Source organism: Phyllobates terribilis, unplaced genomic scaffold (assembly GCF_046119375.1).
Source record: "Phyllobates terribilis strain yellow unplaced genomic scaffold, ASM4611937v1 Scaffold_5__5_contigs__length_657084704, whole genome shotgun sequence".
Lineage (NCBI taxonomy): Eukaryota > Metazoa > Chordata > Amphibia > Anura > Dendrobatidae > Phyllobates > Phyllobates terribilis.
Genome location: NW_027362765.1, coordinates 93,593,071 through 93,605,577, shown reverse-complemented (window position 1 = coordinate 93,605,577; position 12,507 = coordinate 93,593,071). Strand labels below are relative to the sequence as shown.

At 44.1% G+C, this 12,507-nt stretch overlaps 1 protein-coding gene across 2 annotated transcripts in view; it reads left to right on the top strand.

Moving 5' to 3' along the window:
- Positions 1–12,507, top strand: part of SDK2 (sidekick cell adhesion molecule 2) — a 776,524-nt gene that overhangs the window by 750,357 nt on the left and 13,660 nt on the right. For both annotated transcript variants that reach the window (XM_073682549.1, XM_073682548.1), the window contains 7 exons: positions 3,823–3,960; positions 4,559–4,720; positions 4,965–5,090; positions 5,729–5,893; positions 6,108–6,248; positions 6,328–6,466; positions 10,467–10,593. In XM_073682549.1, the coding sequence (XP_073538650.1) occupies positions 3,823–3,960; positions 4,559–4,720; positions 4,965–5,090; positions 5,729–5,893; positions 6,108–6,248; positions 6,328–6,466; positions 10,467–10,593 (998 nt within the window). The remainder of the gene's footprint in view (positions 1–3,822; positions 3,961–4,558; positions 4,721–4,964; positions 5,091–5,728; positions 5,894–6,107; positions 6,249–6,327; positions 6,467–10,466; positions 10,594–12,507) is intronic.

Below are 12,507 nucleotides of genomic sequence, written 5' to 3'. Positions count from 1 at the left end.
CACAGACCAGATCATGGAGGAAATTTTGATCCAGAGAAGCGCTTCTGCTGGTAAGATGAGGACTGCAAATGGAAAAAAGTAAAAAAAGTCATGGAATATTGTATCCCAACATTGTCTCATTAAAAATATTTTTATTTAAAAAGTGCAAGAGTACACTCAGAAATTAAAACACAATGTGTTTCGGCTGGATGAGCCTTCATCAGGTGTCTAAAGAAAAAAAAAACGTATAGACCACTTATACTTTCTCCAATTTTCCATGGGTGGAGCTTCCCGATATGAGGATCCAATCATTATTACTCTCTCATGTGGTGGATAGTTACAACTATACACGTCCGGCAATGGGGATGGGTGGTTGGAGTGGTTGCGCTGTGGAGTGGGCAGGGGGAATCTGGACGGCAAGAGGGGGGAGAAAAAAAGGGGGGGGGTAGCTGTGTGGGGTCTCCACACGGCATCAATATAGCCGTGGGTGGTTTGAAGCATAGTGGCTTTGCACTCACGGGATGTCACATCCTATAAGATTCATATGTATATTGGACAAACCACTGATTTTAGTACCCCTTATTAAGCAGTTAGAAATTTTGTCTTCCTAGGCTTACAGTACAGGATGTCAGTGGATATTTTGTAATGTTCCTCATCATTTAAATTATATATGTATATATGTTTCCTTTTTCATTAACCATTTGTGTATAGTTGTAATTATCCACCACATGAACACATAAGAGAGCAATGATTGGATCCTCATTTTGGGAAACTCCACCCATGGAAAATTGGAGAAGTATACTGTAAGTGAGCTATACGGGGCATTTTTCTTTAGACACCTGATGAAGGTTAATCCAGACGAAACGTGTTGTTTTTTTATTTTTTGAGTATACTCTTGCACTTTTTAAATAAAAATATTTTTAACTAGACAACGTTGGGATATAATATTCCACAACGTTTCTTTACTTTTTTCCATTTGGAGTTCTCATTTTACCAGCCTCTCTGGATCAAAATTTCTTCCATTTCTACACATTGAAAAGGTTTTCCGGAAAGGAATTTTTTTCACGGCACACCAGACTGGCAACAAGCCCTTTGATCTATGCCTTGCATTATAAGTGTTTTTTAGTGTTGCGCCTACCTGCACAGCCTTACCAGGTTAAAAAATACACCTTGATACATCTCTGCCACATTCACTATGCTTAGATAGCGCTCCTCTCCTTCCCTCACTTTCCAGGCTACTACAGACCAGATCATGTCAAGTGACCATATACTTCGCTCAAAAATTCTGGCACCATGTGCCCATCGCAGTGTGGCTCCAACTTAGAAGTAAGGAATATCAATCTGTCCAGTTAGGACATAAATAAAGATTGTGAATAAGCGTCACCTGTTTTGGTGCAAATGAAAGTGACAACAGGAGCACTAGAGAGGAACAGCAAGAAGACCCCTAAAAAGGGAATGGAGGCCACAGACAATTCCTCTCTCCTTATCTTTCCTGACTGCTTCTTCTCTAGTATTCGGTTTTGCTAATGTCCTTGTCGATACTTATAGGATAAAGTTTTACCTGCAGCCCGTTGAGGTTGTACAGGTCATCTAGTTCCTCCAGGATGGCACATCCATACATGCCACCACAAGGTTTGCCTTGTGCCCCACCAGTCTCAAGAGTATAGAGCAAATACCGGGAAACACAGAGACCCAGACAGACGGGCAACAACCCAGTAGTAGTAGCGGTATCGGGTTCTTAGTGCGAAGAGGAACAGTAGGAGCACTGCCAGCCCCCTACAGAATGGCCGCCTGTGGCTACTGATGTGCATGATTCTGACCAAGCTGTCAAAAAGAGTGGCATGAGGGCCCATGTCCTATAGTCGGACCTGTGCTCACAGCCCAATTGGCAAGAACACCAGAACTGGCCGGTCCGCAATTGGAGCCTTTTTCCCTCCACAGACAGAGTCTGAAGACGGCATGGTGAACATTATGCAACATCATCCAGTATGACTGGTTTGGCGGATAGTCAATGGCACCCGGACTGATGTTAGTTACCAGGATGAAATCTTCAGACCCGTTGTCAAACTTTGCGCGGGTGCAGTGGGCCCTGGGTTTCTCTTTGTGCAGGACAACACCTAGTGATGTGCATAGAGTAAATTGGGGTGCCATTGCTGGTTCTCGTTCACCCATCACACCGTTGCCTCCTACTCTCAAGCCCAGGGCAGCATAGATCAGGCTGTGCCCCGGATAACACGTGTGTTGCCATGCTCCATGCTCCACGTTTCTCTTATAATCCACTGATGCACTCCTTACATTATACATTTACAATCCCTTTACAATCTGGTTTCCGCTCCTCACACTCTACTGAAAGTGCCCTCACTAAAGTCTCTAATGATCTACTAACAGCTAAATCTAATGGTCACTACTCCCTGCTGTTTCTTCTGGATCTCTCTGCCGCTTTTGACACTGTGGATCACCAGCTATGCTCTGCTCTATATGCCTCATGGACACCGCTCTCTCCTGGTTCTCCTCCTATCTCTCTGACCGCTCCTTCATGGTATCTTTTGCCGGCTCTTCTTCCTCTAATTTTCCCCTTACTATCAGGGTTCCACAAGGATCAGTCCTAGGTCCCCTCCTCTTCCCCTTGTATACTGCTCCTATTGGACAAACCATCTGCAGATTTGGTTTCCAGTATCATCTCTATGCTGATGACACCCAATTATACACCTCTTCACCTGACATCACCCCCACTCGAATACAAAATACCAGTGATTGTCTGTCCGCTGTCTCTATCATGTCCTCCCTCTATCTGAAACTGAATCCTTATTTTTCCTCCCTCTACTAACCTACCTATACCTAACTTTTCAATTTAACTCCCAAGCAGCAAGCTCGTTGTCTTGGAGTCATATTTGACACACAACTTTCTTTTATTCCCCATATTCAATCACTCGCTCGCTCATGTCACCTGCACCTTAAAAACATCTCCAGAATCTGACCTTTTCTCACCTTTTATACTGCAAAAACTCTGTCGCTCTGATTCACTCTCGTCTGGACTACTGCAACTCTCATCTAATCGGTCTTCCTCTAAACAAACGCTCTCCTCCAATCTATTCTAAATGCAGCAGCCAGGGTTATATTTCTATCAAGCCGCTTCACCGATGCCTCTACCCTGTGCCAGTCATTACACTGGTTACCCATTCACCACAGAATACAATACAAACTCATCTCTCTCACCTACAAAGCTCTCCACAGTTCTGCACCGCCCTATATCTCATCCCTCATTTCTGTCTATCTTCCCTCCGTTCTGCAACTGATCTAGGACTAACATCCTCCTTAATCCAAACCTCACACTTCCGGCTCCAAGACTTCTCTCGTGCCGCCCCAGTTTTCTGGAATGCACTACCCCAGACAATCCGACTAATATCTAGCCCCCATGTTTTCAAACATGCTTCAAAAACACATCTGTGTAGACAAGCCTATCATGTCAACTCACCAACCTAACTCTGCCTTGTCCCCTCCTAAATATTAATCTTAATCTGCCCCTGCATATTCATCTGTCTCCACATCCTCCATGCACCAAATAGCACACGGTAACTGCTCTTAGACAGATACTGGCTGATGACCATGTCTACCTATTGTGTCCCCCTATTTCCATATAGATTGTAAGCTTGCGAGCAGGGCCCTCACTCCTCATGTAACTGTTGAAATGTGATACATTGTATTATTTATATTGTCTGTACATGTCCCTACTTAATTGTAAAGTGCTGTGGAATATGTTGGTGCTATATAAATAAAAATTATTATTATTATTATTATTATTGTTATACATTTGTGTTCATCTTACATCTGCTTTCATTACAGCCCCCAGCGCCCCAGCCACACTTAGATTTGGCGAACTGACCACCACTTCTGTAAATGTTTCGTGGGATGCGCCCATTTACCCGAATGGAATTCTGGAAGGATACAGACTGGTATACGAGCCGTGCACACCCGTAGACGGTAAGTGTAATTCTGTTCAATCTATCAAAAAAAAGAAATGTGTTGTAAAAATGTTTTTACTTAAACAGCACCACACTTATCCTCTGGTTGTGTATGGTATTACAACTCATTCTATTAAAGCTGGGTTGCCATACCAGAGGCATGGAGGGTTTTTTTTGAAGGAAGGCAGCCATGTTTCTTTAATGATTTCCCTCCCCTGTTAGATTTGGTACGAATCAATTTGCATGATCCTGTCCATCGGCCATGACAGTAATCTCTGTCCGCTGTATGGGAACCATGAAAATATTTGATTAGTCTCTTTTGATTAGCTGGTGCAAAACCATCGATGTGGAGTGACGCACATAAGACTAAGACTTTGTGCCGAGCCGGCTAACCAGAAGGAGGGCCACAGATGCCATTAGGTAAGAGGCAGTTCTCGCGGTTCCCATCCTACAGCCACAGATAACCGACATGGCTAATGGACCAGGTCCTGCGAATTGATTTGCACCAACTCTGTCCCCTTCATACCAGAATTATTCCTCCTGGTACATAGAGGCCGGGTGTGACGATAAGATCAGCACAGCAAGCATTGGGTTAACATTGTCCGTCTCTTTCCCAGGAATCAGTAAGATTGTGACCGTGGACGTGAAGGGGAACAGTCCCCTGTGGATGAAGCTGAAGGACCTCGCTGAGGGAGTGACGTACCGTTTCCGAATACGAGCCAAGACCTTCACTTATGGGCCAGACATTGAAGCCAATGTGACTACTGGACCAGGAGATGGTAAAAGAGCCAGGCACCGAATATACTTTTTCCATTAGTCATTTCCAACCCACAGATCAATTAATGGCTAATGCCCACAGCAGTGCCGCGAGCACCGACCTTGCACTGTGACTGTTCCTCCATGAGGTGCCATTTTCTCCCTTAATTGTATTAGCTTAGATTAATATAAAATCCATGTTTTATACTCACCACATATATGTGAAGTTTCTCTCTTACATTTAATCATGACTTTTCAAAACTTTAGGGGCTCCAGGACCTCCGGGGGTCCCTTCCATCTCCAGATACAGCTCATTAATTGCTATCCAATGGTCGAGTGGAGACCCAGGAAAAAGTCCAATTACCAGATATGTTATAGAGGCCCGGCCATCAGGTACGTACTGCCAGTGTGCACGCTGTAATTATTTCTATGCAATACATATATTGGTGGAGGTGGCCATATTATCTATGGGTTTATGGACAGGTTATGTTGGCACATCTATGTTACCAGAGCTGCAGGCTTGTCTTTTGTGTCACCAGTGATATTTAGGGCATGACCGGTCGCGCCCTATACTTGGATAAAAAAGAATGAATATGGTGCAAATATAGGAAAATGCTCACAATGAGGCGACGTTCACAAGACCGTATTTTTCGGTCCGAGTGCTGTCAGTTGGATCCAAAATCCAATGTTATCCAAAAGCACTTTCCAAAAAAAATTTCAGCGTGTGCTATTGTCTTCCGTATTTCAGAGGAGACTCATCTATTCAAGTCTATGGGTGCACGGAAAAAAAAATTGGATCTGATATGGATCATCCAATATTTATGGATTATTATATTATTATAATTATTAAGACAGGAAACTGTATTTAGCTTTGTAAACCTTATTCACAAAACGGACACCACACCGATGGCAATACAGATGTCTCCATGCTCACTAGTGTGTGACCGGTTTATGCCCTTACACTTGTATCAGTTCTTCTGGTTTAATATTCTGGATCCTATAGAGTAATATCATGTATTTCCCCACTTCAGATGAAGGATTATGGGACATACTCATCAAGGACATTCCCAAAGAAGCCACCTCGTACACCTTCAGCATAGACATCCTAAAACTGGGCGTCAGCTATGACTTTCGGGTCATTGCCGTCAATGATTATGGATATGGGACCCCCAGCCCACCCTCCACCTCTGTATCAGGTATAACAAAATTGCTGTGTCAACCTTGTTACAAAAAAAAAATCTAAATGCTAACCAAAAGCAAAAAAATTTATGCAGTGGGATAGAGTAACACGTTTCAGTCCATTGTTGGCCCTCCCTGTGCAGATTGGGTTTGTAAAAAAAAACCTGGAGGACTGGAAGGATCGAAAAGTCAAGGTTATACATTACCTAAAGCTCTTCTTTTTTTCTATAGCCACAAAAGCAAATCCATTCTATGAGGAATGGTGGTTCCTGGTCGTTATCGCCCTCATTGGTCTCATTTTCATCCTTCTACTTGTCTTTGCGTTGATCATCCGAGGACAAAGCAAGAAATATGCCAAGAAATCAGATTCAGGTGAGAAAGCGTGTGGTGGCTGCATGGACTTTTTGGCTGTTCCCTATGCGCCTCATCATATCTAATTCCTACCCATCAGGCTGTAATCCCAAGAATAGCACCCTGGGCCACGGAGAGATGGTGAGTCTGGATGAGAGCAGATTTCCAGCACTGGAGCTGAACAACCGGCGACTCTCGGTGAAGAATTCGTTCTGCAGAAAAAACGGGATTTACACGAGGTGAGCGGATGACGAAGGAACCATTTATCATACTGTGATGTCAGATTAGAGCAAGATCAGGCTCTGTTCACATCACGTTTGGAGCCTGCATTAGGTACATATGGCAGCAACTGTTCCCATAGTGCTCGATGGAACCGAACGATCTGGTGTCTGCCAGTAACGCCATGTCATACAAATTTGTAATATAAATGTATGATGGTGGTATACATCAGGAGAACCTCCGAACATATATCTCCGACAGACTGTAATGTGCCGGGAGCAGAGCTGTAGGGTGTGTGCACATTGACAATCCACTGGGTGTGACATTTTATATAATCTCATGGAAAAGCAACGTAACTTGCAGCGGAATCAGAGATGCTGCGGATCGGAAATCCCAGACGTGTCATTTATCTTATAGATTTCTTTGCAATGGAAAGGGTGAAATGTGCGGCAAGTTTTAAATTTTTTTGCTGCTGCAGATTTTTCACTTTAGCATCAGAAAGGTCCCTTGTGTTTATACTCTTACATGACGTCAGACTACTACAAGGAGAGAATCACATTGTCTGCAGTGTCCATACTGAGTGCTTCTTAGCAGTGGCATTTTGCATCTTCATCCTTGATACAAGGCTGCTCCGGCTTCTTATCAAATTCCAAATATATTGCTGTCGTATCACCAAATCTTAAAGGTACTCTGTCAGCACAGAATGACTGCTCAAACTAAGCACAGGCGCTCAGAGCTCCCTTGGTGTAGCCAAACAGTTCAGAGCACTTTCCCACCTGCTTGTTTCCCCTCTATCTCCCCCCTCTATTTTGATTGACAGCTCTGGCTTCATAGAGCCAGAGAAGGGTGGAAATAGATGGAAACCAAGTCGGTGGGAAGGCGCATTCATATGTCCGTGCAAATTGGATTGAGATCGGACTGCAATGCACAGACTGGCCGCGAGTCTCCAGAGCGTGATAGCTTCATAGAAATATATGAAGTTGTCACGCTCTGGTTGGGAGAACCTTGGTCAGTCCGTGCTTTGCGGTACAGTGTCTGACCAATTTACACAGATATCTGAATGCGCCCAGAAGGTGCATTTAACTGTTTGGCCACTCAAAGGGTGCACCGAGCACCTGTACTTGGTTTGAACAGTCATTCTGTGCTGATTAGTCACTTTAAGCTGGACATACAAATCTTTCAGCCATCTGCTTCTTCCACTCTACTTCCACCTATCCATACTCGTGCACGCTCATATCTGCCAGGCGTGCATGTGTTTTTGAATAGGGAGTGGAAATAAGCCACTGTCAGGTGCATCTTGTGATGACTTATAGCTGAAGATGAGCTCAAAACAACAACGGCAGTATCCAAATCCGACCTATGGTCTGATCCTCTGTTGTAGTCGGACTTCACCTAGGTCCCATGACATCATGACGTCCATCGTGGGGCCCATGAAGCGACGTACATCATGTCATAGCGGGGCCTCGGAAGGTGCCCAGGAAATGTCGGGCCGAGGATGCTGACCACAGAAGTGAAGTCTGGCAGCAACAGAGGACTGGACCAGACGTCAGAACTGGATACCGCAAATCATTTTTCCCCTGAAAACAAGAGGATCAGGAATTCAGTACCTGATCCATCTTTCCCTTGACATTTTCATTTGAGGGGCCCCTGTAAACGCTTCGTCCAGGATGGATATGCGGACCCTGTGTATTTTTCTCTGCATCCCCCCTTCAGATCAGCCACCTCACGTATAAAACACCATAGTCAGAATTATTTATGGGGGCTGGGTATGAATTTTCAGGTCTCTAAGCTGTCAAAAAGGTCGTGAAATATTAGAAAGCAATGGATGAAAAGTTCATTTCTTGTACCCGGTGAAGTTTCCATGTTTGCCTCCTCTCTAGTGCGTTAGTCTTTGAGCCAAGAGCCTCCACTTTCCAGTTAAGTGGTTGGCACAGGGTGCAGCTTGTTTTAAAAGTTGTCGCTGCTTGTTGATATTCACGTCTCGTCCTGGTAATATTCATGGAGTCCTGCTGCTACTGGAATCACAATGGTCGCTCTGTTAGGGATGTAACCGTATAAGCAGCTCTTGTGTAGCGGGAAGAGAAGTATTGTAGAGTGTTACAGGCTGGCATGGGGAGGGGATGGAGGGCGTACAGAGGGTCCATAGACTCGAAATACACAGGAGGGGTCAGGATGATATCCAAGAGGAATTACGCATGGTGTGTTAGATGCTGTATAATACTAGAATATTTCTATCATCATTATCTGCACATTTTTTGACGAAGGGCTGGGTTATATAGATTTTTTTTTTGCAAGGAAACAATAACTTATTCCAGTTTTCTGAAATAAATGCATTTGACATCCAAATTTGGATTCTTTCACATGGGCAGAAAAATTGACATAATGAGCACGTGGCAAGTGGATCAAAGCTTGTTTAAAATGTCCCAATAATGAGAAGAGTTTTCACATGAGATATCGTTTCTGTAAAACTCTTTACTTACATCCACTGTATATAGCTGGGTGTCCTGCAGGATATCCATGATTTTTAGCTTTGCAGATGTCATCAGCGATAATCAACTGCATTAACACTGATCAGTAGCCTTTAAAGGCTATTCACGTCTTCACACAATTTTTTTTTATTGCCAATTTCATTCGTATTTCAAAGTTTAACAACTTTCTTCATTGAAAATAAAATAAATTCTACCATTTTGCTGCTGCAGAATGTCTGTAAATTCTACAACTAGCTGAGTAATCTGCAAAAAATGTTACAAATTCATCTGAGTTGTGTTCCTGGTTCAGACAGCTCTCTCTGCTCTCCCTCTCCCTTCTATCAGTGTAAGGCTGTGTGCCCACTCTGCATTTTTCAAGCGTTTTTTGTCGTGGAATTTCCGCAGCGAAAACGCTTAAAAAACGTTTGGTAATACGTGCCCCATGATCCTTGATCATTGCGGAAAAATACACAGTATGTCCATTAATTTTGCGGACACGCAGCGTAATTGCCGCCATTGACTTGCATTGAATCGCTTAATATCCGCATGACTACATGTTAAGAAATAGAACCAGGGATAGAAGCTTTGCTGGTAATGTGAACAGTGAATACTACTGCACCCTGGATACACACCGAGCTTACACCCAGTCTGTATTACTGGGAGTGACACGCAGAGCTCACTTCCAACCTATATTACTGGGAGGGATAAACAGTGCTCGCATCCAACTTATATTACTGAGAGGGACACATGAACTTCACACTCGGCATATATTACTGGAAGAGACAGGCAGAGCTCGCACCTAGCCTATGTTACTAGGAGGGATATACAAAGCTCTCATCCAGCATATATTACTGGGAGAGACACACAGACCTCACATCCAGTGGAAATTACCGGGAGGGACACACAATCCTCACATACAGCCTTTGTTACTGGTAGGGATACATAGAGCTCTCATCCAGCCTATATTACTGGGAGGGGCACACAGACCTCACATTTAGCCTATATTACTGGGTGAGACACATAGAGCTTGGATCGAGTCTATATTACTGGGAGAGGTAAACAGAGCTCTCTTCCTGCATATATTACTGGGAGAGACACACAGACCTCCCATCCAGCCTATATTACTGGGAGTGACACACAGACCTCACATCCAGTCTTTATTAATAGGAAGGACACACAGCCTATCCAGCCTATATTATTGAGACAGACAGTTCCACAAAAGAAAAGTCTGAAACTTGGATCAGAGTGCAAACTGCATATCAGGAGGTCAGAATATGAATTAAGGAATGAAAATTGCAGACTTAAGCTTCGTGAAATTTTATTAACTAGAGGTAACCTCTAACATATGTAAAAACATTTTTTATATTTCAAAGGTATCCATAACCCAACTTCTGGAAACTGTGTTCCTTATGATAAAGTGATGATTATGGAGGACGATTTTGCTGGACTCCTGCCAATTATTCTGCATTTCAAAAAGCCCATCCCTAACATAACTAATGTATTTAGTTTTTACTACAGATTTCTTCTATTTAATTAATCTTCTTCCTTCCAGGTCTCCACCACGTCCCAGTCCTGGGAGCCTTCACTATTCAGATGAAGACGTAGCCAAGTACAACGACTTAATTCCTGCAGAGAGCGGCAGCCTGACAGAAAAGCCCTCGGAGGTATCAGACTCACAGGTGAGAGCAGCAACAACGCTATGTCTAGAGATAGACACCTGCCCCATGGGCGTCTCAGCTTGTCCCTGACAACAGGCTATGAAACATCCGACAGCAATGACTGAGAGATGCTTTAAAAGGATAATTCCCTTTATAAAACCAACACCCACACATGATTCACGTTACAGTTTTGCATTGATTTTGGTAAATTGTGGCAAAAATGTAATCTAGGCCACAATATGTGAACACAGCCATATAGATGTAACATGAGAAGGTGACACCAGCATGCAGAATCAAAAAAAATGTAAATCCAATCCCCAAGATGTTTTATTCTTCTCCCTCCAAATGACCCCTGTGGTTTATGTAATTCAGAAAGGAGAAAAGATGTGTACTAAAGAAAAATCGGTTACACTTCCTACGTTTTAACAATTTTCTGTAACTTTTAGACTATAAGGTGCACTTTCTAGCAAGAAAAAAAATCTTGCTAAAAAGTGTGTGTGTACAACTTATAGTAAGGAGGCAGCTTCCTCTGATCAAGTAGAATGCTGACACAGTGTCCTTCCCTATCACAGAGAACTATGCAGGCACAGCTGGCTGACACTGATATATCTGATCGGTGCAGGGCAGGATCTGAGTTACCATCACCTTCACATCACTAAGGCCGGTTTCACACGTCTGCATATCTCCGGTACCGGAAAAAACGGTAACGGAGATGTCCGAGTGTGTCACACGTGTGGCAACCGTGTGCTGCATCAGGCTCACACGGACGGCGCCAGGGAATCAGCGCTACAATTAGCGCTGTTCCCAAGCGCCGCTGCTGAACACTACCCTCATCATGGTTCATGCCGGCGCTGTGATCAGCACCAGCATGGACAGTGATGAGGGTACTGATAGTCTTCTCCCGCAGTGTCCCCACCTGTAAAATCCATGCGACCGCTGCTGCAGAGGAGCCGGGGAGAATGAGCCACTCCAGAGCTGCAGCTCAGGAGCGGTGACCTGTTACTCACTGAGCGCAGCTCTGGAGCGGCTCTTTCTCCCCGGCTCCTCGGCAGCAGCGGTTGCATGGATTACAGCGGGGGACACCTAGGAGAGGCGAGTATATGGATTTTATTATTTTATTCTTATTTTTACAGGTGGACACTGCGGGAGCAGACACTACTATCCTCATCACTGTCCACCGGTGCTCATCGCAGTGCCGGCAGGTAACCATGATGAAGGCAGTGTTCAGCACCCGGTGCTTGGGAACAGAGCTAACTGTAGAGCTGATTCCCAGGCGCCGGTACATGTCACACGGATGACACATGGATGTCATCCATGTGGTACTTTTTGCGGACCGTGTATCCGCAAAAAAACGGATTGTCTCCGTGTGGAGCACATGGACACATGGTCGGTGAAAACACACTGAGATGTGCACAGAACCATTAATTTGAATGGGTCTGCGTGTGTCAGTGTCTCCGGTACGTGTGGAAACTGCCACCACTCGTACCGGAGACACTGACGTGTGAAAGTGCCCTAAAGTTGTATGGATGATGAAGATCCTGAGTAGCTTAAGGACCTGGAAGAAACATCAAAATGCTGTAATGTATAGTGTGTGTGTTTTGATGATGTAGCTGAGCTGAGTGTGTTGTAGCTCATCTGTGTCTATGTTCATGATGATGAAGTAGCTGAGTAGAGTGTGTTGTGGCTGCGCAATGCATGTGTTTTTTCATGATTTATCTGTTGTAGAGTGTTGTAGCTCATCTGTATCTGTTTTGATGATGATGCAGCCGTGTTGCATGTGTTATAGCTGAGCAGTGTGGCTGTTTTGATGATGTCGCTGACCCGAGTGTGTTGCAGCTGATTTGTATCTGTTTTGAAGATGTAGCTGAGCTGAATGTGTTGTAGCTGAGTGATGCATGTGGGTTTAGATGATGTAGCTGAGATTCATTTCTTGTA